This window comes from Gloeophyllum trabeum (assembly GCF_000344685.1).
Source record: "Gloeophyllum trabeum ATCC 11539 unplaced genomic scaffold GLOTRscaffold_00004, whole genome shotgun sequence".
In the NCBI taxonomy this organism is placed as follows: domain Eukaryota; kingdom Fungi; phylum Basidiomycota; class Agaricomycetes; order Gloeophyllales; family Gloeophyllaceae; genus Gloeophyllum; species Gloeophyllum trabeum.
The window spans coordinates 2,292,269-2,319,612 of record NW_006920413.1 but is presented as its reverse complement, the minus strand read 5'-3'; the positions used below and the strand labels follow the sequence as shown (position 1 = coordinate 2,319,612).

The 27,344-nt window shown below is 56.3% G+C and overlaps 11 protein-coding genes across 11 annotated transcripts; 5 read left to right on the top strand and 6 right to left on the bottom strand.

Moving 5' to 3' along the window:
* Positions 1–4,072: 4,072 nt before the first annotated feature.
* Positions 4,073–4,650, top strand: GLOTRDRAFT_38328 (uncharacterized protein; the record flags this gene model as incomplete). The annotated part of the gene is made up of 2 exons (XM_007865748.1): positions 4,073–4,165; positions 4,549–4,650. Coding segments are annotated over 2 exons (195 nt in total), but the record flags the coding sequence as incomplete, so codon positions are not given.
* Positions 4,651–4,751: 101 nt separating this feature from the next.
* GLOTRDRAFT_110619 (uncharacterized protein) lies at positions 4,752–5,192 on the bottom strand. The gene has a single exon (XM_007866430.1). The coding sequence runs from the start codon at positions 5,076–5,078 to the stop codon at positions 4,788–4,790; it is 291 nt and encodes a 96-aa protein (XP_007864621.1). The 5' UTR covers positions 5,079–5,192; the 3' UTR covers positions 4,752–4,787.
* Positions 5,193–5,220: 28 nt separating this feature from the next.
* Positions 5,221–6,087, top strand: GLOTRDRAFT_74409 (uncharacterized protein; the record flags this gene model as incomplete). Its single annotated transcript, XM_007866429.1, has 1 exon — positions 5,221–6,087. The coding sequence occupies one exon, from the start codon at positions 5,221–5,223 to the stop codon at positions 6,004–6,006; it is 786 nt and encodes a 261-aa protein (XP_007864620.1). The 3' UTR covers positions 6,007–6,087.
* A 91-nt stretch (positions 6,088–6,178) lies between these two features.
* Positions 6,179–8,070, top strand: GLOTRDRAFT_74407 (t-SNARE; the record flags this gene model as incomplete). Its single annotated transcript, XM_007866428.1, has 6 exons — positions 6,179–6,444; positions 6,496–6,548; positions 6,793–6,896; positions 6,973–7,150; positions 7,216–7,340; positions 7,436–8,070. 6 exons carry the CDS (start codon positions 6,182–6,184, stop codon positions 7,829–7,831), a joined length of 1,119 nt encoding a protein of 372 aa, XP_007864619.1. The 3' UTR covers positions 7,832–8,070.
* On the bottom strand, positions 8,047–10,022 carry GLOTRDRAFT_38254 (iron hydrogenase; the record flags this gene model as incomplete). Its single annotated transcript, XM_007865744.1, has 7 exons — positions 8,047–8,109; positions 8,164–8,299; positions 8,417–8,508; positions 8,620–9,073; positions 9,141–9,787; positions 9,837–9,944; positions 10,002–10,022. 7 exons carry the CDS (start codon positions 10,020–10,022, stop codon positions 8,047–8,049), a joined length of 1,521 nt encoding a protein of 506 aa, XP_007863935.1.
* A 757-nt stretch (positions 10,023–10,779) lies between these two features.
* GLOTRDRAFT_92542 (uncharacterized protein) lies at positions 10,780–12,372 on the top strand (the record flags this gene model as incomplete). The annotated part of the gene is made up of 4 exons (XM_007866427.1): positions 10,780–10,863; positions 10,916–10,954; positions 11,012–11,089; positions 11,167–12,372. The coding sequence occupies 4 exons, from the start codon at positions 10,780–10,782 to the stop codon at positions 12,370–12,372; spliced, it is 1,407 nt and encodes a 468-aa protein (XP_007864618.1).
* Positions 12,270–13,871, bottom strand: GLOTRDRAFT_58975 (ferrochelatase). Its single transcript, XM_007866426.1, has 4 exons — positions 13,840–13,871; positions 13,313–13,774; positions 12,885–13,253; positions 12,270–12,823 (listed from the first exon to the last, which is right to left on the bottom strand). Exons 1-4 carry the CDS (start codon positions 13,864–13,866, stop codon positions 12,617–12,619), a joined length of 1,065 nt encoding a protein of 354 aa, XP_007864617.1. The 5' UTR covers positions 13,867–13,871; the 3' UTR covers positions 12,270–12,616.
* An 846-nt stretch (positions 13,872–14,717) lies between these two features.
* Positions 14,718–17,178, bottom strand: GLOTRDRAFT_92540 (uncharacterized protein; the record flags this gene model as incomplete). Its single annotated transcript, XM_007866425.1, has 8 exons — positions 14,718–15,935; positions 15,989–16,010; positions 16,058–16,192; positions 16,235–16,367; positions 16,427–16,568; positions 16,626–16,675; positions 16,825–16,976; positions 17,039–17,178. The coding sequence occupies 8 exons, from the start codon at positions 17,176–17,178 to the stop codon at positions 14,718–14,720; spliced, it is 1,992 nt and encodes a 663-aa protein (XP_007864616.1).
* Positions 17,179–17,412: 234 nt separating this feature from the next.
* On the bottom strand, positions 17,413–19,117 carry GLOTRDRAFT_137841 (uncharacterized protein). The gene is made up of 6 exons (XM_007866424.1): positions 18,407–19,117; positions 18,247–18,358; positions 18,120–18,191; positions 17,982–18,065; positions 17,907–17,920; positions 17,413–17,853 (listed from the first exon to the last, which is right to left on the bottom strand). Exons 1-6 carry the CDS (start codon positions 18,984–18,986, stop codon positions 17,648–17,650), a joined length of 1,068 nt encoding a protein of 355 aa, XP_007864615.1. The 5' UTR covers positions 18,987–19,117; the 3' UTR covers positions 17,413–17,647.
* Positions 19,118–19,781: 664 nt separating this feature from the next.
* On the top strand, positions 19,782–21,532 carry GLOTRDRAFT_38073 (uncharacterized protein; the record flags this gene model as incomplete). The annotated part of the gene is made up of 7 exons (XM_007865730.1): positions 19,782–19,977; positions 20,104–20,313; positions 20,361–20,387; positions 20,442–20,941; positions 20,998–21,084; positions 21,136–21,226; positions 21,279–21,532. The coding sequence occupies 7 exons, from the start codon at positions 19,782–19,784 to the stop codon at positions 21,530–21,532; spliced, it is 1,365 nt and encodes a 454-aa protein (XP_007863921.1).
* GLOTRDRAFT_115435 (Phosphomevalonate kinase) lies at positions 21,447–23,558 on the bottom strand (the record flags this gene model as incomplete). The annotated part of the gene is made up of 8 exons (XM_007866423.1): positions 21,447–21,853; positions 21,909–22,035; positions 22,098–22,175; positions 22,226–22,365; positions 22,424–22,601; positions 22,656–23,021; positions 23,076–23,241; positions 23,293–23,558. The coding sequence occupies 8 exons, from the start codon at positions 23,556–23,558 to the stop codon at positions 21,642–21,644; spliced, it is 1,533 nt and encodes a 510-aa protein (XP_007864614.1). The 3' UTR covers positions 21,447–21,641.
* Between the last annotated feature and the right edge of the window lie 3,786 nt (positions 23,559–27,344).

The following is a 27,344-nucleotide window of genomic DNA, read 5'->3' as shown; positions in this document are numbered from 1 at the left end:
CGGCAGGTGGACTGTGCAGCCCGAGGTGTAAACGGTTGTGAAGCATTAAAGGATACGGTTAGTACTAATGTGCACTAAACGGTACCGATAAGTCTTTCCGCCCGTCGCTCCCCGAAATATGTGGGCTGGGGATTCGCATCCTCTCGGAGTAGTGGTCCCGTGCCTCTTCCTCTTCTCCCTTTTACTACAGCGATATTGATTATCGAACAGTCACTACTGACTGTAAAATTCAGTGCCGCGCTACGTACATAATATTGATAGATGTATTCAACCTTCAGAGACTGTTTCGGGATTGGCCGAAAGCTGTCAACGCCGAGGATCGAACCTAAGGCAGCCTCGAAGTTGTGAGGCGACTTCTGAATTTGACCTGGCCCAGATGGTCAACCGTACCAAGGCAAACCTATCAGGCACGTGCACTATTTCCGTCCTTCATGCTCGCCCGGCGCCACTGCACCAGCTTGCGGGGCACTTCATGCTCTACTTGGTCGCATTCTCAGCTCCTGGTGTCATGAGGATATTCCATCGAACCCGAAATCATTCATCAGCTGAACAGCAGCCCTACACGTGTCTGGAGTTAATCATCGATGGTCAAGATTGTGTCTTCTCCCGCAAGGCACGGGGAAGGAGACACCGAACTAACTAGATGGCCCGTCCCCGTTCGTCGATCGTGTGCCGGATTGATGTCCGAGATACACTATCGCAATGAACCATCTGAAACTTTATATCAAGATTCCGCATACAGGGAAGTGGAGATACGGTTCGTAGGCCCGGGGGCATCGTGTAATGTTCCCTCACTGATATGAAGCATCCATGCAAGTGCTTCTGACGACGTGCCTGTGGCAAACCCGCGTTCTCTTCACTCACTAGAATCCACTGCTGTGAAAGATGTGTCAGCTGTATGCGTTCCATCTGTTCGTCACTGGTGACGCAGGCAGATTCTTTCCCTGACCTACTCTTCCAGGTCAAACAGGGCTCGAAACCCTTCATCTCTCCTGACGGACTTGGGAAGAGCCCTGGGTATCCCACCCGGTGAAGCGTCGGATCCGATTTTCTGAACCTTCTGTGGCCCACGGCCACGCCATGATATACAGCTCACGAGGCGATCGTTCCATCATGCTGTCGCCTTCCTTATCTCACACTCACGGAACTGGGAAGGTTGTGCGTCTGAGCATAAGACCTAAAGTTTCATCGGCTTCAAACGGTGAGTACGTCGGTGCTTCTAATGCATATAGTTAGGTTACACGTGCGCTCGGAAGATTAATAGAACGGTCGGGGAGTCTGTTCGAAGCATGATCAAGTAGTCCATCCTGGAGCAATCGAAGGGAAATGAGTCGTAGGTTTTGGTGCTCAAATGATGTAGTGAGTCGGGGCAATATTGCGGCGAGCGGGCCGAAAGTATTTCTACCCAGCTGACCGATGCATTCGTATGGTCACTGGGCACATAGGGATCCATCATCGATACGTGGTTCGTAGGTCTCCACTTTCATAGGATTGCCATATCCCGGGAGGGTTTCCTCCTTGCCCGAGTGAGATCTCGATAATTTCCAGCGGTGCGATGATTGTTGAAATGAGACCATAGGGGGAAGCATGTTTCCTCGTGAGTGGTTCGCCTATATGCGGTTGAGTCTCTGCTTGAAGACGTCCTCGTCCTCGCCACAGACTCAGCGTAGACCTGCATATTGGTTCTGTATCGTGCGCTACCACCGTGCTTTCCCCCAAGAGGGGAAGGCGGTTGCAAGAGTGGTGCGCGACCAGCCGCGGCGCGCGCATGCATTGACATCAGCGCTGTCCACCAACCTCACGTTGGTCCCCCGATCGGCAGCAGATGCTGCCTTTGGTGGATCCACGTAATGTCGGTCGTCCCGGGAATATTTCGCCCCCTTCGATATGTTTGTCCTCGCCCGTCGTACTCGATCGGTGAGGATGGTTAAGGGCGCCTTAGCTGGTGCACTCAGATAGCATGGCCTGCGGAAGCGCCCGCTTCAATGAAGAACGGAACTTTTTCGACAGTGCTTCAGCGCGGCAGCGCCTATTGCAATCTCTTGCCCGGGGAGCCGCTGGGGACCCTGATATTGCCAGTGTATACTCAATGTCCAAGTAAGCAATCCTTATCGATGTCTGGGCCCCCTGAATTCCACGGGATGCTATTTCCCGACGAGAATACCGAGGAGTCTGTGCTCGCAGCATCAAGGCATGCCAGTGGACCCTGCTCAGGTGGCGAGCGCGATGTTTTGCCTCGTGACCTCCACTCTGGCCAAGGGATGCTACGTGTACAGATCAGTCCACGCAAATTATCGTTCAGGATGGCAGGTATTACTGAGCAGTGCATTCACGTCTCCATCCGTTCACTCTGTAGCTAGAAGGACTCGATTATTTAAGCTGCATTTAGCAAAGTCTGTCATCGCAGCGCACTGCGTCGTCCCTTTGCATCTCGATACGTCGTTGTATTGCCAAAGGGGGTGTGGCTGCATTGTATAGAACGGCCACACCAGTTGAACCGAGCCGTCGCTTGACTACTCTTCGAGGCAAACCAGACGGCGTTCGGATGACCGTGCCGACTTACCGAGCGGGAGAGGCTAAATCTGCACGTCGAGTCTCCACCTTGTCGTTACCAACGGTCGCTCCGTTTCACGAAATGTCTGCCAGACGCGCCGCTCTGTGTGATGCCGACGACAGATGTCACCAAGCTCCGTCCTCTTCTTTTCATTTCGGCCTCTCGCGCCTAACGGGTGATATCTGTCTCTGGGCTCTGCGAAAGCATTGACAACGCATTCGCCGAGTGTTATGTTGCAGCTCCAGGGAAAGCTGTGATTTTTCCGGGACGAATATCCGGTTCCTTTGTCCAGCGGGGAGGTCAACGTACACGATGACGAGGATCATGATGTTGGGTAGCCTGTATGACCTGGCTGAAACAAAGGGGCAGGCGGCACGGTATCTAAACCCGATCTAATCGTTACCATCCGCCTCCCAACGCTGCCCAACCGAATCGGCACGGAGGGCAAGCAGAGAGCAGCTGGCTTGGAAATCCTTATCACAGGCAATCGTCCTATCCCTGTGACCGACTGCTGCCTGGCGCGCACTCTATCGACCACCGGAATCTGGAAATTCGCGCTCGGATGTTTGCTTGCAGAAAGCCTTCTCGCCGGGTAGGTTATGTCGGATGCATGCAGGCCTGGGAGCAGGAACCGAACCCGTCGCTCCGCGGGCAGACTTCGGACTCGGACTGCCAATCACATCTCCATGGTTCACCCGCGCGCAGCGGTTCGGCGCGGCTGATACGTCCATCCCCCCTTCCATCCTCTTCCCCAGCCTTCGTCTGTCGCTCGCGGCGCGAACCCATGGCCCGTCTCTCGCCCTTCTCCCGCCCGGGCAGCGCGTGTCTGATCAAGAGATCGCTTCGGATTCGAACCGCGCCGCGTCTTGTTCCGTCCAGCGTTGTGGCTCCGCCCCTCGTGGCCCTGGCTGATCTGATCTCTGGCTGATCTGGCGTGGCTTGTCTCCTCCGAGTCTGTGGCTGCTAATTCGTATTGGCCCCGGCAGGCACTCGAGTATAAAGGCTATCGGGACGGAACACAGACAGGTGCACGTCCACACCACATATATACCGGCGCCCCTGTCCCTGTCTCGAGCCTCCGAGCCTCCGCCCAGACCCCATTCAACCCGCTCCGCTGCTGACCCATCCTCCCGCGTTCCGCCCCAGTCTTGAGCCGAACTGGTCGCTGCTACGGGCTCTTGACTCGCCGCCACGACCATCCCGCAATCAGCTGTCCCAAGCGCATCTGCACGTCCCCGTAGCCATCACGCCCGCGCACATCATGTGCAACCTCGAAACGTGAGTCGACTCCGCTGTTCATCCAATCCCCGCGCGCCGTTGACACTGGGACTGACGCCGATCACGCAGCGAAGGTACCAAGTACGGATGCGGTGTACGTGCTGTTCCGGCGCTTCTCTCGATTGTAGGGCTGACGTCACTCTGGGATGTCTTTGTCTCTCTACCCTCCAGCATTATGTCGTGGTGCGTATCGTTCTCTTTGAACGACAATGCGCAGGCGTTGACCGGATGGCCTTGTAGACGCGCAAGGTGCGGAAAATCGACTGCGGAAACCGGTATTGCATACACTCGGCGAAACATCCAAAGATGTGCCCCAACTGTCAATGCGAGAGGGTATGTGTCCTGCATTCCTGTTAGCTTCAATGCGGCGGAGAGTGGGGGTGTGCGATCTGGGGTTCAGGCGTGTCGGATCGAGTGCAGGGTGACGGCGTTTACCTCTGGCAGCGTCTATCACAGGGGTTGTCTGCGAGGGCAGTAGGTTCCGGCCTATGGAGGGCCCTCCATTCCTCACGGCGTTTAGCGCTGTATATTCTGGTGAGCCCCAGTCCGGGAGATCGGCGGGATGCAGGGTTCTGCTGTGGCTGTGACACCGGCGCTCTTCGTGGACTTTGTCTGTGATCCACGTTCATTGGCTGATGACGCCGGCCTGCTCTTCTGGTTGACGCTGTCCAAACTGGGACGATGTCTGGAAGGATCTGACGCTTCTGCTTTCACAGTACTACGGCCCGGACGCGAAGGAAACGGTCACGAAGCGCACGGACGAGTACTGCTCCGAGTGCCACTATTGGTACCGCGGCGCTGGGGCCCAGCGTCGATAGCAGGCCGCGTACTTTAACCTTCAGGCTCTACGTCGTCGTCATCCGTCTCCGCTTTCGCTTTCTCACTGCAATATAATATTCTATTCTCTCGTCGTTGTTATCCCCCCCCCGGCTGTGTTTTCGCTGAGGGGTTTATTCTATTTTAATATTTTTCCATTCCGCTTCCGCACCCACCATCTTCTTCGTGTTTTTGTCCATGCCGAAGAACACCTCACATCACCAAGATCCAAGCCCATGGCCATCATCAAGTCCACACCCGAGTCACGTAATCTATCTTTGCTGTGTTGCTGTTGCTCTCGTGCTGTGCATGTATCAAATATTTGGTTAGGGAGGAGAGAGAGAGAGAGAGAAGGAATGTATGTATAGGGCTTAGCATAGAGAAATGGAGCGTAATGGGTTGCGAGATATGTTATTCTGTAGATGGGCATGCGTGTTCATTGGCGTGGAAAGATGCCTAGTCACCAAGGATCTGCTATGATCCAGGGCCTCGTGACTATGCATCGGTCCCGAGTGACGATATATGTACCGACCTCGGGGGCAGGCTTCAGGCAAGCACTACCCGCTGCGGCCATGTCCGAGGAGCAAGAACTCGCGCGCACCATCTCCGCCTACCTCGACGGCAGCTGTACGCTCGCGCAGACTGTCGCGACGGTCGCGGAGCCGATCGAGCGCGCCTACGCCGCGGGCGACGGCGCGGCGGTGGAGGGCCTGCTGTGGGACCTGTGGTACGCGACCATCGAGGCCGCCCAGCGCACGCCGCACGCGTCCCCGCGCCAGCAGGCGCTCGTCGACGTCGTCGCGGGACTGAAAGCGCGCGCGGAGCCGCCGGAGCCTGCGGACGCGGCGCGGGGGGGCTGGGTGTTCGCGGAGCGCGGGCTGTGGGGCGCGCCGAAGCTGCTGGGCGCGGCGATGCGCGAGACGTGGAACGCGCGGCCGGACGAGCGGGGCGGGGCGGGGATGGGCGGGGAGGGGATGGGCGCGGGGGAGTGGGCGAACGTGAACGCGTTCGCGGCGCGGCTGAGCGCGGGGGGCGTCTGTGATTTTGTGCTGTACGCGATTTGGAGCGTGCGGGATGCGCTGGAGGAGGAGCGGGCGGAGGGGGCGCTGGTGCCCGGGGCAGGGGTCTGGTTTTTGTATGCCGGGCGGGCGATTTGGGAGAGCGCGGAGGAGTATGGGCGGGCGGGGAGGGGCGGGGTCGTGTGGACGGGGAAGAGCGGATTTTGCAAGGAAAGATGGGGGCTGTGGAAGAAGAGGTTTGGGGAGGTTGTAAGGGATGGCGGGGTCGGGGAGGAGGCGAGGGCGATGGCGAGGCAGGCGGTGGAGGCTATGGAGAGGGTCGAGGCGGGGGAAGCGTAGATTCATTGCAGTCACTAATCATAGTTGTATTTGTTCTACGAAGAATACAAGGCGTGTCCTAGCCCAGCCGAAGAACGGGCGAAGAGAGTGTGGCTGTGGCAAGAGCGTGCTCGCCGCGTGGCTACTGCGCGCAGGCTTCAATGCCACACTCCGAGTGCCCACCGCTACACGATCCATGTCGTATGCCTACGCCCCAGCAACACCCGCCCCCTCAGAGCCCACCACCCGCTCGCGCACCCTCCTCTTCCGCTCCTACCGCGACTCTCTCCCGCGCACCTCCAAGCATCGCGCCAGCTTCCAGTACGATCCCGCCGACTCCTTTGCCGGGGACGATGAGCGCCAGGGGCTGATTGCCGGGAGCGCAAGCGGGAGTGGTGCTCAGAATGGGCGCGGGCATGTTGCGCTGGATGTGGAGGGGGAGGGGTTGCCGCCAAAGTGGTGAGTCGGCATTGTGATGACTACGGGTGGCGACTGAGCGGACTGGCACAGGGTGGATATTACGGAGCACGTAGAGGAGATTCTGGCGGATACGAAACAGAAGAGTCAGTGTCCATCTCCGCCTTCCTTCCACTGCAAATCATCCTTCGGCTTGCGTTTCCTATTCCTCCCCGCCTGGCGGTCCCCCACCTCATGTATCCCTTCTCCCACTTCTTGATCCCTGCTCTTCTAGCGGTTACTACCCCTCGATCATTCCTATCATTCCATGCTTCTCCCGCTCATGCTAGTGTCTCTACCCCTCATGGCCTGTGCTAACCATCTGTACCCCCCTCATGACCTACCATCTAGTCGCAACCCTCGACAAGCTCCACGCAAAGCATGCCCTGCCCGGCTTCTCCGACCGCACAGCCGAGGAGCGCGAGATCGAGTCCCTCACGAACGAGATCACCCGGGTGCGTCCTCCCTCCCCCTCCCCTCCCCCCATTTCCCACTCATCCTAGCCTATCCTGCCCCCGCCGACCCCACCAGAACTTCCGCACCGCGCAAACCCTCATCCAGCGCATCACCGCCGCCCCGTCCGCCTCCTACCCGCCGGGGCCGCACACCTCGGAAGCCCGCGCGGCGAAAAACGTGCAGCGCGCGCTCGCCGCGAAGGTGCAGGACATGAGCGGCGTCTTCCGCAAGAAGCAGCGGGTGTACATGGAGAGTGCGTGCCTTTCCTTCTCCCCCGCCGTGGTGTGGATGTTGACCTTGATTGCGTGTGGTGGACAGAGCTGCAGGGCCACGCGATCAAGAACCAGGACCTGCTCATCGCGTCGGGGACGATCTCGCCGCCGCTCCGCGGGCACGAGGCGATGCACTCGCTGGACGAGGACGTCCAGGCTACCGCCCTTGCCGTACGTCTCCTCTCCATTCTCTTCCTCCCCCCGTCCCCCCTCCCCTCATCCAACCAAACTCCCCTCACTAATCTGACCACACTGACCCCCCTCAGCACCTCCCGCCCGACCCCGCGCTCGCCACGCGCACGCGCGAGCTGCACCAGCTCGCGGACTCCATCGCCGCCCTGGCCGACCTCTTCAAGGACCTCTCCGCGCTCGTCATCGACCAGGGCACGCTCCTCGACAGCGTCGAGTACAACATCGAGACCGCCGCCGCGCGCGTCGAGGAGGGCGCGCGCGAGCTGCAGGTCGCTACGCGCTACCAGAAGAATACCGGGCGGAGGAGGTGCATCTTTTTGCTCGTGCTGGTGATCGTGCTGTTGGTGGTCGTGTTGGTTGTTAAGCCGAAGCGGCGTGGGCGGGGGGCGGCGCCGGTGCCTGAACCTACAGGTTCGGTGGGAGAAGCCGTGTCGATACCGATGTCGGTGCGGTTTGGTGGGGTGAGATAATGGAGAGACGAGGGGATGGGTGGATTGTAACTTATTTCTTGTATAATGACGCGTACATTCCTATCGCCGTTATACCCGGTATATATCGCAGTAATACGAGTGCTCACTTCACGTGGCCGGATTCCTTATGTCTATCACGTCATTGACACACCCGATGCATACCCCAGCCTACATCTGTAAACTACACTACAGCACTCTGCGCGAGCATACTTATGCTACCACTTCACCGCCAGCCCAACCACCTCGCTCTCCACCGCGCGGTAACTAGTCCGGAAATACTCCCTCCGGCGTCCCTCCGCCTCCCCGTCCATCGTGTCCATCCAGTCCCTTACCTCCCCGTCAGGCCGGCACATCTCCGCCAGCACCCTCGCCGCCAGCCGGTCCGCGCGCGCGCGCTTCTCCTGGGGACTCGCCGCCTCGGAGCTCGGGGACCAGTACGCCTCCTCGACCCTGCGCGTCCACGCCTTGCTCCCCCAGCGCGCCTGGATCGCCTCGCCCCGCCCGCCCGCGGACGCCTCCATCCCCCCCTCCGCCTCGCCGTCCACTTCGAGCTTGACCCCGTCCGCCGCCCAGTCGCGCGCGAACCCCTCCCCGTCCAGCGCGGGCGGAGGCTTCAGCTGCCCGCCGCCGTTCACGCACCCGCCGGGGCACGCCATCACCTCGACGTAGTCGTACGCCTTCTCCTCCCCCCCGCCCGCGCCCACCTCGCGCCCGCCGATGCGCTTCGCGCTGCGGCCGCCCCGACTGGAAGCAGCGAGGCGCCCCGCGGCCCCGCGCGCGACGCGCACGCCGCCCTCGCGCCCGACGCGCCGCACCACGTTCTGCAGGTTGCGGAAGCCGTAGCACGTCGCGCCCTTGAATACGGGTTGGGAAGACCCGGAGGCGCGGGCGGAGAGGGTGTAGGTGGTGTGGTCGGCGCGGAGCGTCGAGGTGGAGAGGGTGAGTCCGTCTTGGGGATGCGAGGGGGAGGAGGAGAGCGCGTCGATGATGCTCTGCAGGTAGCTGCCGGAGCTCGTGCCGCGGTGCTCGAGCAGGTCCGGGATGCCCTCCTCCTCTTCAGAGTCGGGAACGGGCACGGAGAGGTCGCACCCCTTCTCGCGGAGGAGCCGCTCGAACTCGCCGGTCGTGATCACGCAGTCGACGTCGCGCGTGTGGTACTGCTCGTTGTAAAAGTCCGAGCGGGACGCCTCGAGCTTCTTGTCGTAGCACGGCATGAGGGCGACGTGGTACACCCCGTCTGGGCTGCGTCCATTTCCGTCAGCGATCCGCAGTGCGCACGGAAGGGACACGGAGGGGAGGCAGGACGCACCGTTTCCCCCACTTGGGCGCGAGCCAGTACTTGACGAGCGCGCCCATGACCTGCTGCGGGCTCTTCGTGCGCGCGATGAAGGGCAGCATCTCCGCGTGCGTCTTCTCCGCGTAGCAGATCCAGCCGGGGCACGCGCTCGCGAGCATCGGGAGGCGGCCGACGTCGTCGCGGCCGCTCCCGCTCCCCGCCGAACTTGAGTGCGCCTTGCGCTCGCGGAACTCGCGGACGTGCTCGAGCAGCGCGAGGTGCCGCGCAAAGGTGGTGTCCCAGACGTGCTCGAAGCCGAGGACCTCCCTCGCGAACTTGCGGATGCGCGCGAGGATCTGGGGCAGGGGAATCGGGCGGGGCGAGGACGACGACGATGCGAGGGACGCGGCGAGCGAGGCGAGGCTCTGCGGGGATACGGACAGCACGGGGACCTTGTGCGCGGGATCGGAGGGCGGCGGGTTGGCCGCGAGGAAGTTGAGGACCTCGGTGTGGGACTGGAGGGTGATGAGGACGGACTCGGCGGAGGTGATGCAGCCGCTGCAGGCGAGGCAGTCGTTCAGGCTGATCTGCGCGGGCTCGAGCTTCTTTGCGGAGAACCTGGACGTGTCTTCCGTCGATACTTCATAGTATGCGCCGCCCGAGTCTATGCGGATTGCGGTCTGAGCGGTGTCAGCGTCTTCGCGTCTGCGATAATGTCAGTGCACTCACCGATGCTGCGCCAGGCTCCGTTTCAGCTTCCTTGACCGGGTTTAGCTGCTCGACCGGTTTGATGCATGCTTGAGAGGGGGTAATGTAGTCGTTGAGATCCGTCAAGGTCTACAGCACCCAGATCAGTGCCTCCATTCTGCGAAAGAGACGTTAGACCAGACGTACGAGGGCGCCAGAGAAAGCCATGGCGGCGAGAGACAGACCTTGGTTGCAGCACCTGGCAGAGTACCGTGGCGGTAAAAGCTTGGTCGGTATTTGCTGTTGTCTGACAAAGGGCTTTTGGAAGACGCGCCGATTGCGATCGACAAATTCACGCCACACTCGGATCGTCTTTCGTTTCTTCCAGTGCTTTGCCTGAGCTTACGCACCCAGCGCCGTCCCCAAGGTGGACGGAGGATGTCTCTGCGAATTCTGCAAGTCGACTAACGCTTCAATGCTAAAGCTCATACGTCGTGCTCAGACAGAACTTGCACAGAACTTGCACTGGCACTCCGTATCTCGCGTGTATGGCTTATGCAGGCTTTTATTGGACTTGTGTACCACAATATACGCCTTGGCATGTCCTCTATGCGGTCCCGGCGAGCGTCTGAGCGGATCGATGGATGGCCTTCACTCTCAACCAAATGGCTCGCGGAACGTCGCTACCCGTTCGCCCAATATATCACTTCCTGGCCCGCCCCTTCCCCCTGCAAGATCGCGGTCGGATTCGTAATCGAGCGCATTCGCGACGCGGTCCGAAATGGAACGGCGTCGTGGACAGAGGCGCTCTACCCTTCCCCGTTCCCTCTCGGACCGCGCTGGCCCAGTATAAAATGGCCTCCGCTGGCGCTCTTCTCGACCCACTGACTCTTCCTTTCTAACCGTACAACACAAGGATTTACATCAGCTTGGCCAGGCGCCCATCCCAAGTACCACCTAACGCTCGTCATCCTCGACAGCCAGAATGTTCGCTGTCTTCAACATCATGAAGAGGGCGTACGACGCTGACACCCCGAAGACCCCGTCATTACATGCCAGTCCTCGTGAGGTAAGTGTGTGCTTCGTCTCTCTCGGCGCAGTTCTCATCAGACACTCCGCAGAATCAAGGACAGGTTCCTACCAGACCGGTTGACCCCGTCGTAAGTTAGCTATCCGTAGTGCTCGCGGCATCAATTTTGATATGCTCGACCTTACAGCTTCTCCACAACTTCCTGGCGGAGACGCACCAAGTCGAAGGATGTACGTGCCAGTTTTGCGGCATGCGCAACGAGCAGGTGCGTACAGGCACCCTCTGCTAGACTGTGATATTCAACATGTTTCCTTTGTGGCCCTCCCTGTTGCCTTTCCGTAGGCTCGTTCCTCAATAGATACCCAAGCTACGGAAGATACCACTCATCATGCTCACGTACCGAATACATCTGACGCTGATACCACTCACACCGATACCCATTCTGGTCCGGAACCGGATGCAGGAACTGCTACCCATTTAACACCTGGGGTGCAACACATTGAGGATGGTTCAACCACTGCTGACGAAGCCGTGTCCCCGGTCAATCTCGACACGGCTGAACCTCACTTCCCTTACACCGGAGAGAATGTTCCGCTCTGTTCATCCGCTCCTGTCACCCCCGAAGAGCCTCACAACGACAGCCCTTCCATAGACGCGAACCACACTTCGCGCGACCGTACCAGCACTCGCGGGCGAACCACCCTAGGCCTAGGTCTCATATTCCCTCCAGGCCTCTCCCGAACCCCCGGCTCCTCTACACCCACACCCCCCGCCTTCCCTGAATTCACCACCGCCCTCCCCGCGCAGCATCCCGACATTGTGCCAACGCCCCCACCGGTCAGCCTTAACAGCCCCCCGCCCCCTGCGCCCAACCCCGAGAACGACCACAGCAGCCGCATCTACAGCCCCGACCCACAGGCATACGTCCACCACGGCCGGCGGCACCCCAACTTCGGCGAAGCCGCCTATCCCAACCCCCATTTTGACCCGCTGTCCGACGCTGCACACGACCTCCCCATCCCCTCCCGGCGCGCCCCCGCAAACGCCGACCTCTACACCCACCGCCGCCATCCCTCTTCCCACCGCCGCCGCCGCCACCGCTCGCCTTCCTACGACCCCGCCGAGCCCCCGCCGCGCTACACCCAGCGCGACTACCGGCGCGCGCCGCTCTTCGCGCGGCGCGACATGGACGCCTACCTGGACGCCGACCCCGCGGCCATCGCGGAGGACCTTCCGCCGTACGCGACGCACGACCCGCTGCTCGTCCGGCACTACCGCCACCCGCCGTACATCCCCGGCTTCCGGGACGACGCGCTCATGGGCGGCGCGCGCTCGCGGTCCAGCAGCGGCTCGAGCGAGGGAGGCCGGGGCGGGCTCGTGGCGTCGTTGGCGAGGGGGGCGGCGAGGTTGTGTGCGTTTGTGAGCTCTGGGCGGGAGCCGGCGCCGAGGGGGTATGGGGTTGATAGGAGTGATAGGGTCCCGTTGGAGGTTATCAGACGGGAGTTGGTGCAGCAAGAGTGGCAGACCATGGCTATGGGGTTCTCGTAATTGCTGGAGCAGCGCGCAGACGGCAATACAACTGTGTATAGACGGCGTATTATAGAAGATTGTCAATATAGCGTCTTATTACCGCGTGTTGTGTATGACTGGAGGTGTGATACAGCAAGCAAACAACGAGTTTAAATCTATTACTGGATAAGTCAGAAACCCCCCTAGCGCTACAAGATAGTCCAAAATACTGAAGAAAAGCACGATTTCTCCCGAGAACGCGAAGTAACGCGTATGACAACCTTCATCGACCGGCCCTCGCGAACCACGTCTTTTGCTGCGCGCAGACGACGTTCGTGCAGCCGGGACAGCGAAGTCCCATCTGTATCGAAGTAGGGCCGATTTGTCCCGCGTGGTACTTTTTCAGATGGTCAGCCGCGATATCGGCCAGTGCACGAATAAACACCGGGGAATCGTTCAGGGACTCGGCGCGGACGACTTCCATGCCGTGCTGGACAAGGAGAGTATTCAGTGTCTAGGAAAATTTCTTAGAGAAAGACAGGGACACCCACCTCCTTGGCCTCCTTCGCGTACTCCAGGTCCAATTCGTACAGCGTCTCAATATGATCGCTGGTGAAAGCAATTGGGACCAGGACTGCTCTCTTTCTTCCCAGCCTGGCCAAGCCCTTGAGCGCCTCGCCGGTCTGCATTCCCATCCATGCCGACGGACCGACTTGACTTTGCCATACTAGACGGTACGGATTGGAGTGCCCTAGACGGTCCATGACGGCGTTTACGGACGACGAGACTTCCAGGATGTAAGGATCGCCACGGTTCACGACGGACATCGGGAGGGAGTGCGCGGAGAAGAGGAGCACGACAGACGAGCGGACTGATGCAGGGAACTTTTGAAGGGCTCGCTCAATGTTCTGCGCAACTGCCTACCACCACGTCACGTCGGTGTTACAAAAGCAATGGTCCTGACAAGCAGCGAACATACCTCGATGAACCCAGGATGCGTGCCCCAGCGATCAATCACGCTCCATTCCACCCCTTCCCCAGTCTCACCACTCCTGCCCTTCCTATACAGCTCATTCAAGCTGCTTCCGGTCGTGCTGCAGCTGTACTGCGGGTACTGCGTGAAGGCGACCGCGCGCCTCACCCCATCCTCCTTCATCTGTCGGATTGTCTCCGTCGTCAATGGTTTCGCGTACCGAAACGCGACGTAACTCTTGTGCGGCGCCGTCTCAGGGCTGAGTTCGTCCAGGAGAGATGCCATGCCCTGGCCCTGGATTTGCGTGTAGCGCAGAATGGGTGAACCCCCGCCGATATCAGCATATTGCTTTTCGATCTGGGGGGTACGCCGCTTCGCGATAATAGGTGCGAGGTACTTCTGAAAGGGCAGGGGGATGAGGTCGCCGTCGAGGAAGAGATTCTTGAGAAAATCGTGGGTCTCCGTAACCTTCACATGACAGACGCCCATTTCGATTCAATACAATGCAGCATGGCACACACGCGTATACGCACCGTCGAAGGCCCTCCCATATTCAGCATAACGATGGCTTCCAAGAATCTTTCAGCCCAGTCATAGAAAACCGCACAAATATTCCTGCGTACCTGTCGGGCTGCATACATGTCAGTACGCGTTCCCGGACTCAGTACAAGGCGCTCTCACCTCTTGCCGGAGCGCGGGGCCGCCTGCAGGGTCGCATACGAACGTGCCAACGCGCGGGTGAGCGCACTCGTCCTCGGTACGAGAGACATGGCGAAGGAGGCGCGTAAGTGTAAGAGAGCTCACATCATATGCATTGGGAACGACCGCACCGGATTCGTCGGCGTCGCCTGAGATCTTGGCCGCCATTACGCAGGTCCAATGAGACGCGTCTATTTCCAAATTTAGACCTGAGCCGCTTATATAGTCACCCGGAGGTCCACTGGGTACTCCGTGGACCCGACTCGGACCACCTCATTTGGTCGCTGTGGCGGGAACACCTTCTGGGCTAGAGAAACCAATACCTGCGTCTTAGTCCTGAAGATGCTTTCCAAAATGTTTCTTCTCGTGGGAGGGTATTAACCTGACATCGCATCGCATGCATATATTCTTTTGTACCCTACTCAAGTGGCATCAACACGAATGGATTTCATTACAGCTTCCTGCTGGCAGGAGGAACATAATTGCTATGTATCGCAAAGCTATTAGTGCACACATGGACTCTACGGTAATGAGAATAAATAATTTACAAAAGAGCGTAACAGGGCGTAAGTCAGAGCAGCAGCTACGGTGAAAATGGTCCAGCGTTCATGCAAGTCGCCAAGTCCGAGTTGAAGGTAATGTACACTTGCGAATCATAACGATCAGATATGCACTAATAAATAAGTGACGGGCGTTTAATCGTGAGCACAGTTTACACCGCAAACGCTCCACGCATGGGCGACCTAGCAGGCACCGACGGGGCCGGCACGTCCGGAGGAGCCTGGAGCGTAGGCAAGACGTGAGGTGGCGAGGCCGACAACCCCTCCCGATCGGGTAGGACGGCGCTGGTACGCGTTGCTATAAAAAGCGGTGCAACAGGCGGTATTTGTGGCTGCCAAGGTCTGATGGTGGACCCTGTAGAGTCGGAGGGAGCGGGTGATGGGGCGGGGGAGGCTGGGGCCACGAAACTCATTATTGAACGACCAGCCGCCGCAAACGAAGAGATGTCAAGTGCAGGAGCCCAAGATGTGTGAGATTTGGGACGCGCAGGCGAATCCCTTTGGCTTCCATCGTCGGTGGATGGGGTAGGTGCCATCACTGGGAAATCAAGATCCATGGATAGCGGGCGAGAGTGGTCATTCGAGGACGCCGTATCCGGAATGGCCGGCAGCTTGCGCACTTGCGCGCTGAGACGACGACCCGCTGGCTGGGATGTCTTCCCATTTCCAGGGATGAGAATGGGCGGCAACGGTCTGACACCAGTCACCCTCCCCGCTGGCGCGGGCGCGGACGCACCTGCTCCCATCTCGGGTCTCGGCATCGAAGCCATCCATGCTGGTGCTGAAACAGGCATAGGCTGGAGAGACGCCTGCATGAGGATGCGCTCGTGCTCGGATATTGGGGCGGACGCGACGGAGTAGACACTCGCGGAGGTGGTCGAACTCGAGCGGCTGAGGCTGGGCTTGAAGCGCATCAGCGCCGATCTGGTACTTAACCGCTTAGCTACCGCAAGCGTGTACTTCTCGGACTCTTCATCGATCGACGGAGGTCGTGAATGGGTTGCAAGCCCTGGGGGATTGCGGGATGAAGGCGGCGCCAAGGATGGCGGACATATCTCCGAGTCCCGCAGCAACGGCGAGCGCTGGAGAGACGATAGCATCGAAAAGTATCTGGACTCGCTCTTTGGTGAGGGTAAAGGTGGATCGGGAACAATCTTCGACAGCCCGGGTGGGAGGTCGAAGCTAGATTTAGAATCCAAGCTCATGCGCCGCACTGGCTGAGGCTGCTTCTTATGCACTTGCTGCCTCTTCCATCGCCTCCAGACGAGGAGCCATGCAAGCGGGAGTATGAGGAAGAAAGCTACAACCCCCGCGACAATCCCCACAATAATGGGGGCGGCCAGAGTTGTGCTCTCGCGCTTGGATAATGTCTGATGCAATATGAATCAATTGAAGAGGAATCTACTGCACTGAAATCACTTACGTGGACATTGGCTGGTGCCATGCTAAGCACACCAGGTAGCACAGTGGGACGGTCAGGAGCGGTCCTTACCGTACGGAGGCGGGCTCAGGGTGAGGGGAGGAGAGAGGCGGGCGGGCCACCAAGGCGCAGATATTCATATACATCGCAATGGTCCGCCACAGGATGGAGCCATCATCGCACCCTAAGCGGCTGGCTTCGATAACTCTATGCAACATGATCGTACAGCCCGGCGGTTCCACCGCTCACTGCGGCCACTTGACTTTGACACTTGTGGCTGTGGACCTTGAAGTGGGGTCTCGGATCAGTGGGATCAATACGCTTTTCCCTGATGTAGTTTTGATGCGCATGACGGCGGCTTCTTTGCCAACTCCGAGAACCACTGGCATGGTTGATTGTTGGACATGAATAGAGCATGGTGTATGAATTCGAACGTCTAACTTTTGACACCTTTTGCATCTGCAGACTTGTGGATAACAGCCCTGGGTTGCTGCGTATCGGCGAAGACTAGTCCGTTTCTCAGTAATGTTCCGCTACGGTTTCGCATCGCCGATACCGCCTTCCCTAGTCCTTGTAGGTCCTTCTTGACAGCCGATGTGACCGCGTCGAACGATAGTCGTGAAGCCATTTACATACGTACGAAGGTTCCGCCCATTCTAAGCACCCTCGACATGAACCGTGCCGCTCGACCTACGGCCGTTAGTTAGGATGGTCTATGATGTGAAGTGGAGCGACATCAAGCCAGCCATGGAGCACCCCTAGCCCGAGGCACAGCTGCAAGGGATCCTCGGTGGAATGTTACCGCATTCCAGGAGGAGGTCGGAGGACTTTCCGCGTACTCCTTACTGCGATCAAGCTGTAGAACTGGTTCAGGGCAGGAAGCTGCGTCCCGATTTCACTCCCAGGCCGAGAAAGGTCGACCTGGAGCACGTCGCTCGGAATCGCCTCAGCCAAGGAATCTATCCTTGGTGTACCCATAATTGCTTGTCGACTGGATTGATGCAGATGGCGCCTTTCATCCTGCAACCGTGTAAGCCCGTCAGTCGCACACACCATACCCGCAACTTCGTGTAAGTGTAAAGTGGAACTGCGGACTTGTGAAGCCCAGTTGCTGATGACTGAAGGTTTAAACTTGTCAAAGCAGTAACCATAACCTCCTGGCCCTCGGTGAATGTTTGGAGTGATCCGAACATTTGGGAACTGCACCTGGCAGTGGCCATGCCTATCTAGGCGCTAGGCCTTCTTATCCACGGCTAGCGATACTCTAAGTATTCCAGGATTTCGTGTATGTAGCCTGAGCAGTAAACGCCAACGTGCTCAGGCTGAGAGAGATACGTACCACTCAATGCCGATGAGATCTGTGGAAGCACTCACCTCCTGCGTTCTTTGACGATGAATCTTCCATTGTTCAGAGACACTTCGTTCTTCACGTCCTCAGTTCTTCCCTAGAACCTCTGCGGATCCCGGGAAGAAACGCCTTCCTATGTCAAGTAGACGGAGCCTGAGCTTATCGGCGCGTGTGAAGTCTTGATCAGTGCAATAGGACGTGTGACAAATACACCACAAGAGCGCAGAATCATTCTCAGAGCAGTGATGATGCGGTATGTAGGGAGATAAGGTAGGTCGACCGTATAAACGCAGATTTGGATTCCGGCGAAGACGTCAAAGCACACCTGCGGCACAGAATACGGCTGCGAAAGGTATCCAGGGCAAGAAAAGCAAGCGGACGCGCGACTCCACACTACTCAGTTTATTCGCAGCACTAACTTTGGAACCAGTCAGATTCGAGGGTGAAGAGCTCCCCCATAGGCGGAAGTTACGGAAGTACGTGTGAGTGGTCTGGGGTGTCGCCCATGAATAATCGCTTCCTGCAAGGTAATTCCGTTAGTCGCAATAGACCGTACTTCCATTGAATTCCCACCTCCGAAGAAGGTGCTGAATACAAGAAGATACGAGGTGAGTAAAACGGTGGAAAATCATGAGGCGGGTCACTTACGATAGATACAACCCGCCGGCGGTAACAACGTCGCTGCTTCGCAATTGCAATTTATCTTGCGATATCGCATGGACATCGTTGTAACTGTGAAGATACCGGTTAGCTTATTGCAACGTCGGGATCATGGGTCACACTGACTATAACGACACGAAGCCGTTCGCCACGTTTACCGGATTATTTAACTGAACCAGAAGAGTGATCCTATTCCATCTAGGTGAAACGTCAATCATTCAGAGTCAACTGCGGTGCAAGTTCCGAGACTTACTGCCCACTCGCGAAGCTGAAAGCTCCACGATCTATGCTAGTACCGAAGTCAGAGTTGCATATTATATCATTTTCTTTGCAAATCCCGTTAGAAGTTGGGATGTACGCATAGACTACACTTCATGAATTTCAAGATGGGATTAATTGCGATGCGGACGTACTTTCTCCTTCACCTTGCTTCCGCCACATAAGTCGGGTGCTGAAGCAATCAGAGCCATCCGTGGCATTGCTCCCGCCCGAGCAGCCATCGGGGTTAGGACCACCCCTAAGCCCCGGCAGCTTGCCTCCCTGTACCCAGTCGAACCCGGAATCAAAGGCTATCTCGTACGATACCATCATAGATAAGAAGGAGGAGTCCGATGCGTTCCACAGGGAGTAGAGCTGAGCACCGCCAGTGTCATGGGAGTAACTGCCGTTAGGATAAGTCACTTGCAAGACAGGCCCGGAAACATCGGGATTGCTTGAAGCCCCGGGGGCGGGGTCATTCGCAAATGGGTCATTGACGAACTGCAGATCAGAGGCGCCGTTTTGGATTCGGCCTTTGCTCAATCCCCAGTTGGACACGAGGAAAGACTGAGTGTCAGAATTACTTTGCGTAGCTGAGGGGAATGCGAGGCTAGTGCTAGTCGCCAAGGAATACTGGGAAGCCAGTACATCTGCAGCGACCAGTTGGCCATTCACAGATCCGAGGGACATGAATGCACAGTATAGCAGAGGGTAGAGGAGGCTTGTATGGGACATAACGAGTGGTCGACAGCTGAGGATGCGATGGAATCCAGACCGAACCGTTCGCCACCAACTTCGGCTTCCTACTTACAAACAAGGAATCCGTCCGGTCTGATGTCAGAGAGGCATCTGCCGTAGGCGTTCGTCCAGCGAAAGCAACGTTTGAGAATCAAATTATTGTTCCCGACGTTCTGGATGATTAGGCAGGGACGCGCCCTGTGCTTCCGTCGCGTGGCTTTCCTAATACGGTCATCAAGTCCTTGTTCTCAGGCGGCTACAGGCTGGCTACAAGGCAGTTACATCTGCAGGCGCTACTCCTGTTGCTGGCGACTCGAACAAAGTCCGGACCTGCTCTAAGGCTGCTTTACTTCTCATGATACCGAGTGAGTAGAATGTTTGCACGATCGACTCGAGAGAGCGAGCCGAGGAGAGAAGGAGAGGCCGGGCAGCCTCTGTTAGCTGAGCACGAGTCTGCGTCGGATGACCGGACTCTGTTTGCAGTCGCGGATGAGGAATTCGACATCGAGGAGAGCGCTTTGGAAACACCAGAGGATAGCAGACGAACGCATTCGGTCCGGTTCGATGAGGATGTCCATGTCATACCGCCTCCTCTACGCTCGACTACGCAAAGTCGAGAAACAGGTACGTCCTCCTGGATCATTGCGAAGGCGTCTCACTAGAAATTAGCTCACGTGGAGGGCTTGGATCGTAGCCTTTGACTTAGACAACGATGATCTGGACGGTGAATATCCTGACCAGCTTCGGAGCAATGATCGGTCATCTCGCTCAGGAAGACGCTCAGCGCAAACCATGCCGTTGCTGGTGGGACTCCTTGATGCATCTGCAGCCCGAAGAAGCTTGGAACTTGCCATTCCACTCCATGAAGAAGGTGTGGACGGTGCCACAAACGGGCACATTGATTTGGACGAGTTGGTCGCCAAGAGAAATGCGGGTGGTGGCTTATTCGATTCCATAGCAAACATGGCCAATTCGATTCTTGGGGCAGGTAATGCCCTTGTAATTAATTGGCTAGACAAGCCTTGAAATATATGCTCATTTCAGTCTTGCAGGCATAATTGGTGTGAATTTTTCTTGGTAATACTGAACGACTGTATCTCATGGCATCTTCAAGGTCTGCCGTATGCCATGAGACAAGCAGGTTTAGTTACCGGCATCGTACTTCTCATTGTACTATGCGCGGTGACGGACTGGACGATCCGCTTGATTGTCATTAACGCGAAGATGAGTGGTGCAAATTCGTACATTGACATAATGAATCGCTGCTTTGGCTCAAGCGGTCGTGCCGCAGTGTCATTCTTCCAGTTCGCATTTGCATTCGGCGGTGAGTCTCATTTGCTCCTGACTGCCACTGACTGACAGCTACCTCAGGAATGTGCGCGTTTGGCATCATTATTGGTGCGTACCTCTCTCACCTCTTCACCGCTCAAACGTGGTTCTCAGTTGACTTAGGTGACACTATACCTCACGTCATACGATCAATATTCCCATCGTTACACACTGTCCCTGTCCTGTCACTATTGACAAAGCGGCAATTCATTATTGCACTCTGCACACTCGGCGTCTCCTACCCCCTGTCCCTCTACCGAGATATTCACAAACTCGCTCGGGCGTCCGGCCTCGCACTTGTCGGGATGATCGTTATCGTGTCTTCTGTCATGATCAAGGCGCCCTCTGTTGCCCCGGCCTTGAAAGGAGACCCCGATAAACGGTTCTCAGTCATTGGGCCGGGGATATTTCAAGCAGTCGGCGTCATCAGCTTTGCATTCGTCTGCCATCATAATTCCCTTCTGATCTATGGAAGTCTGCGGACGCCGACACTAGACCGCTTCGCACTGGTGACCCACATCTCGACTATAATATCCTTGGTCTGCTGTTGCACGCTGGCTATATCTGCATATATACAATTCACCGACAAGACCCAGGGCAACATTCTGAACAATTTTTCTGGGGTGCGTACTGTGACAGTTGATTGTAACTCTTCGGGCCCACGTTGACCTTGAGGCAGAATGACACTCTAATCAACCTAGCCCGATTTTGCTTCGGGCTCAATATGTTTACAACTCTGCCCTTAGAGTTATTTGTCTGTAGAGAGGTAAGATTCCCGTCGAATCGCACCCGATGATGCTGGTTTAACGCAATACAGACAATTGAACAGTATTTCTTCTCACACGAGCCGTTCAACCTTCAACGCCACGTCCTCTTCACGACTAGTATCATTGTGGCGTCGATGTTCAGTACGTCTTAGCCGCGCTTGGCCAGATGATGACCCTAAAACGTCATTTGTAGTTGCGCTGATCACTTGCGACCTTGGTGTCATGCTGGAGATCACTGGGGGGGTTTCAGCTACCGCACTTGCATATATCTTCCCAGCTGCCTGTTATATGAAGCTAAGCGACCCGCTGGTTCCCTGGTATTCTCGTAAGAAGCTCCCAGCGGCTGTTTGCGCAGCATTTGGCGGCACCGTGCTTTGTATCTCATTGTTCCTGGCCCTTGGCAAAGCCTGGACGCCAGAAGGGGACGCAAAAATCTGCATGATGTAGCACACGACTTCCGATGGAAGTGAGGGTCTATTGCTCTGACTAAGATACGGATGGACTCGATACAGCGGACATACACTGTGATTGGAACCATATTATACGGTACTATGATTTAGACTGCAGTAGCTTCCTTCAACCCGGCGACTTCATCAATATTCTCTATCAAGCGGACACCTTTCGCCAGACTTTCGGAGGAGGTTAGAGGGGTGACCACGAGGTCTTTCCATGTATGCCAGACGCGGCCAACACGATGCATGGGCTTCTCTTCGAATTCCAGCCCTGCAGGATCACACACCAGAAGCCATACAGCGTCGTATCCACCGGCTAAGGATTTGAAGCCGTCAATATATGGTATGGATAAATCAGCAGCTGGACAAACCTCCAGGAACGCCTCCTCCAACGACACCAGCTTGGGCGACACAGGCGTCCAGAAGATCGGTTTGTTCTGGCGGCTCAATTGGGACATCAGAAAGCTTTCCCATCTGACGCATTTTAGAACGAATGTCCTGGCCGGTCGTTTAAGTACTCGAGGAAATTTCCTGGAAAATTACCACGGTGATATACCGACCTGAGTAATTAGATGGGCTTGGTAGAATGCCTCTACAATCTGGCCTTCGCCTCTCTTGGTATTAGGATTCGCCAACCACTGGAGCACGTCCAATTAATCACCACACCAACGAATAGGTTTCGACCCACCTGTAGCGGTTGGATGGTGGAAATATATTTGACTACAGCGGTGTATGCAGTGGGGTTTTGAGAGTGCAGCTGGGACAACTTGAGCAGCTGTGAGCATAGCGCTTGATTCGTCTTGTTTAGGTCCTCCCACAGCTGGTGGGCTGAATTCCGAAACCTGCATGAGTTCCAGTAATGCATGAATGCAGACGATCCACTAACAGGCTATAGTATCGGCCTGACGCCATTTGAGCACCTTTCCGACCAGAGACGGCGTGTCACTCCCAGCATCGACATCAGCCAACATGAGGCGAGTCAGCGGGGGCAGCTTAAAGGGCTCGACGCGATAGTCCCACGCTTTATTTGACGGTGAGATGACAGGCAGCAACTGTGGAGGGGCCTGGAATCTGGAATGATTAATGCACTGAATTCTACGATGGAGGATGATACACACCGCATCCTCAGTCATTAGTGTCTGCAGGACTGCTGGGTTAAACCTGGTGTACACTTGACTGCCGAATACAGCGGCTGCGACGTCGAAGCCGCTGCCAACTTTGCCTTGAGCAAGACAATGTATATATTGTGCCAGATTATGTGCTAGTCTTCGGTCAGTATTGGTCATGGCATCTTGCTCTTGTAGTAGAGCCCCCCGTGATATGACCGAGGTGTGGACGAGCAGTGCCGAAACTAGCGAAGTAATCAACGCAGCAGAAGACCCCAGGCCGGTCTTGTGCACGTCCGATAGGCGCACATTTGTCTTGCTGAAAGGGGGAAGTGCAGATAGTGAGGAGAATACGGGCTCGAGTCCGAGAGATTGGAGCTGTTAAGACCGATTAATGCAACGCGTATAGCACGGCAGACGAAACTGCCGAACCTGCGCTCGCTGGGAATAGAAATCGTTATCCCCCACGATCGCTATGTCAAGACCGTTGGAGAGAGCGTCTTTGAGGGCATTTGCACCTCGGATCTCCAACGCTAAGGAGAGGGTACGTTGAATCGCAAGATGCACGAACTTATTCTTGGAAAAGGAGGATCCAGCTCTTCCGGCTAACGTGAACGATTGCTCGCGAATAAGGGGAAGTTGTCCTCACTCGTCTGTGGTCTGTTCTACCCGAACAGCGTTTCCACCGACCTCGACCGAGTACACCCACACAGCATCTAAGAACTGGGGGGATCGCACCCTTATCCAATAAAGGTTTGGGTTCGAGCCACGTGGACCGCTTGCACCTTCGCCTCGGATGACGGAGTAGAAACGCGAGGAGGTGGACACGACGACGCCAGAGTAAGCTGGATCAAGGACGAGGTAGCCTCCCGCAAGCAAGACTTTGCCGGGCGAGGAAACGATTGTCGTGGCCATGGTCAGAGGCACAAGCGGATTTGATTGGAGCTGTCAGTCTCTCGCTGTGTGCGGACCCTGCCAGGCTTTGTAACGGCTCGGAAACGCTCGTAAGAGCCCATCGAAGGCAAGTATATAGCTTTCATGGGAGCATGTATCTGATTAGCGGCCGCTGACTTTGAATGAAACCGAACAGTTTATTGTTTTCCTATACCTGCCTCTTTCGGCACTCGCGACGTGCCGTGCGGCGTTCATTCCAAGATCGCACATTAATACCTTAACCCAGCGCCCTTCGGCAAGCGAACTCGTTTAATTCACGGTCCCGTAGAGAAGCTTATGTTGTCTTGCCAGGACCTGACGATATAGGGCCCAAGGGGATATAGTTGCTGCTCATGGTAAGTACTATGCCTCGTAAGTTTTGGCCTGTCAATGCGACGGGAAGGCTTGCCATGATATCAACCATACCTCATCTCGACCGTTCCGATGGGCGCCAGCCTTGCGTTGTTAGTAGGCTCGCTACCTGTCTAAACTGGCTTAGAACCGTTACACGGCGAAGTTAAATTATCTGGGATTCAACTCTCGCAAATTTGTGAGGGACGAGCAGAAATCACTCTGATACGTGGGTCCTCGCTGCGAAGAATATTCTGGCCCCCGTTTTAATTTTACAACGGTGTACAGGCCGATAGGACTGTAAAAACAGGTTCAGGAAGAAACCACTTATGCTTGGGTTCTCGAAGACCGCGCTAGCCGATCTCTCGGACATGATGCAGTTGCCGCCGATGCCACGCTCGTGAAGTTGTTCCTAGGATGTCGAATTCAGAGCGAACATCGATGCTAGCGAGCTCCTGCCTTCGATCAAATTTTCGCGGTGGTCAATGATGGTTGACAAGCTCAGTGCTGCGGCTAGAACACCTGAGGTCTGCAGACTGGTTCAAAAGCGTACTCATCTTTTCTCCCCACTGGGTGCACTGCTCCCACAATCCAGCAAGGTGTGAGGTAGGCGACGTAATGCACACTCCGCGTCGCTGCACCCCGCTGCTTCACTATGTCCGTATATTTTTCTGGAACGCTCCCTGCAGGCTGGCCATGAGGGGGATGTCAGGCGCGTCTTCTCACCCTACTTGCTCCGCTGGCTGCTGCTCCTGTCGATCGATAGGCATTCCAGTCATCCCATCCCGGAACTCGACTGGCTTGCCGCTATCTTGTTTCGCTGTTGACGTCCCAGGATGGTCCACTGGCCACCTCTCTCCGCAGCTCTGCCATCCGACGTTTGACGAATGGGGAAGCAGCCGAATCAGGTCGTCGCACGCCTAAACGGTGAACAGTGCCTCTCGCCAGAAGGTATCCTCGCTCGCGGCAAGTTGGGACCCAATGGGCGGACAGGGCCGCGTCTCGAACACTCCAGGTGCGGTGATTCCGATCTTCAATGGAGCCCTGGCCTACAGAGAGACCCATCCACCGGCAAATACGAAGGCCTGCTGCTCTGCCGCCTCGCTGAATGCCAGGTCTACTCAGTCCGTCGCGTCTGCTTCCCCTTCACCTGCAGGCAGGCGGAAGACCCAGCTTCCATCATCCCGTGCGTTCCACCGAATGCTCTGAATCTTATTGTGAAGGTTAAGGCGCTGACAATCATTGAATGGCCTCCACCAACGTCTGCTATTGCACACTTTCCCTCTCGTCACGACATTTTCGAATTCTTGGTATGCTTGTCGTCTGTCTAGAGCTCGTTGACCGGTTGGTACATATCAGTGGGCTCTTGGAATATTTCGACATCTGACATTCTATAGAAAGCCGTCAACCCGACTCTTGTTCCTTGGATCACTAGGGCCGCGATCCTTCGGGTCATGCGGTAACTTTCGTGAAGCCTTATGGGCGTGGAACGTGCCGCACCCGTTGAGAGACAGATACCGATAGGTTACCTGTTGATCGGAAAGGGCGAAAGACTTGTAATGATTTCACAAAGCCCGATTCCTGTATTTATTGACAGGCGATCGGGAGATTGGTAGGCCTCCTTCTGGAACGGCTCGCCGTGTATAAAAGGAGGCACATCCCAACGACTCCCTGAAAACCATTCAAAGCAGAAGCATGAATGACACCACGAAGAAGATTGATGGAGCTTCCACCGGTCTTTCTACCGCCGAGCATGCTCCTTCTCTCTTGCTTCTTCGTCCAGGGTGCCCCATGTGATCTCCGCAGGGAAGTCTGGGTATTCTAGTCTGGGCGGCGACTGCAACGGCGCCATGCGTAACTGTGCCCCTCCCTCCCGATCCCAAGCCACCGCTTGCTAAGTCTAGTCAATAATCATATCCTTACGCGATATCCGCCCTGATCCCCTTGACTGAAGTTAGCTGAAGTTGTCATGTGCCGTAATTGATGAATCCATGCTCCTATTAATAATGGAATACTCGGTGAACTGGCTTGTGCTTCTATTAGTGACTACTGATACTCTCCCGGTTGCCGCTACAGCATTATCTTTCTATTGCCTCCTGCTCACTCACCGAGATGTACCTCGTTAGCCTTCTACAGCCAGAACCTGCTCGTCTTCCTCGTTTGTGAGATAGGTAGTCTCCAAGTATTCTTTGGCTCATACTAAATGCTCAGTCTATCCGATTAGAATATGCTCCGGCCATTGATGGCACATCAAGGCCCTTACTTGTTGGATTCACTTCCGCCGTATGTGCAGCAGATTTATGGCGGTACTCGGGTGTCTACCATGGCAGCAGGCAGCTCTGCATAGAATCCTGAGCGGGTTTATCTCTGCATGCTCGTCCACGTGAACACCCTCTACCCGCTGTGGTGAAGTGCCGCTCGAGCGTTCTGGGTTGATATCGTACGTATGCTGCCTACCGACCGGTCGGCTCTTCTGCCTTCGGCCACAGGCTTTCTAAGGCACGGTGCAACACGTCTGGTACTCGTGTTCCACGCAAGACTCAGGAGCGCCTGGCCCTGTATCCTCGAAATTTAATAGCGTTACTGGACCTGAAGGTTAGAGGGATCCATGCCCCCTTTGACGGACGACAAGACTGTAACTCAATAGTGATCTTCTTATCTGGAATATACGCATGGATTCTCTGGGAGAGGGCCTGGGTGCGATGTACTCACTGTATTAATATTGCTACCACACTTTCAAAACCAACCGTGAATTAAATCCCATCATGCCTCTAAGTGAATAAAAGGGGTCTAACACCATTTTTCGTTATACTAGATTCCCCCCCGAGTAGTATGCTCTTTGAATGGGACGTTCCCTTGTATCTACAGGCTGCTCGACGTCCGGACGTACATTCAAGCCACCCGGCAATCACCGGTCATTTCCAAGCCACGGCACTAGTGTTGCTCGTTAAGTGAAGCCAAGCTGAAGGGACACGTCACTTCACTTCAAGAAGCACCCACTTCAGTGGCTTCAGCGTGGCATGAAGTCACACTGAAGGCTTCAAGATGACTTCAGTCCCACCACTCCACTGACGAAAGGAGTAAACCTACACGAAGTGGGTAAGCCCGCTCGCGTGGTTGACTTCGTGCCCGTGTCGGCCTTGAGACCGGCAGTTGCCGGACTGGAGAGGACGGCCGTCGTCGACGCGGTTTACCACCCTACTGCAGCCAAAATGTGCATCTTTGGTGTCAGACAGAGTCTGTAAGGTTTGTAATTTGTGATAGAAAAGAAACGAGAGACAAAAGCTCAACGTCTGCTGAGTGATTCACCCATTATCTCTCTCAGTTGGCCAAATGAGGGCTGCTGTCTCACGCTTCATTGAAGTCTTCAGCGTGACTTCAGCTTCACTTCAGACGGACTGAAGTTTGACAGGCCCC

Bases quoted from the DNA above. Each gene is read 5' to 3' on its own strand.
- GLOTRDRAFT_137841 (XM_007866424.1), bottom strand. From the start codon at position 18,986: ATGTCCCATACAAGCCTCCTCTACCCTCTGCTATACTGTGCATTCATG. The intron at 18,359-18,406 runs GTACGTCCGCAT...CATGAAGTGTAG, and splicing joins GAAGCAAGGTGAAGGAGAAA to TCTATGCGTACATCCCAACT. The intron at 18,192-18,246 runs GTAAGTCTCGGA...CGTTTCACCTAG, and splicing joins TTCAGCTTCGCGAGTGGGCA to ATGGAATAGGATCACTCTTC.
- GLOTRDRAFT_58975 (XM_007866426.1), bottom strand. From the start codon at position 13,866: ATGCTGAATATGGGAGGGCCTTCGACG. The intron at 13,775-13,839 runs GTGCGTATACGC...TGTCATGTGAAG, and splicing joins ATATGGGAGGGCCTTCGACG to GTTACGGAGACCCACGATTT. The intron at 13,254-13,312 runs GTATGTTCGCTG...ACGTGGTGGTAG, and splicing joins CGCATCCTGGGTTCATCGAG to GCAGTTGCGCAGAACATTGA.
- GLOTRDRAFT_110619 (XM_007866430.1), bottom strand. From the start codon at position 5,078: ATGCCCATCTACAGAATAACATATCTCGCAACCCATTACGCTCCATTT.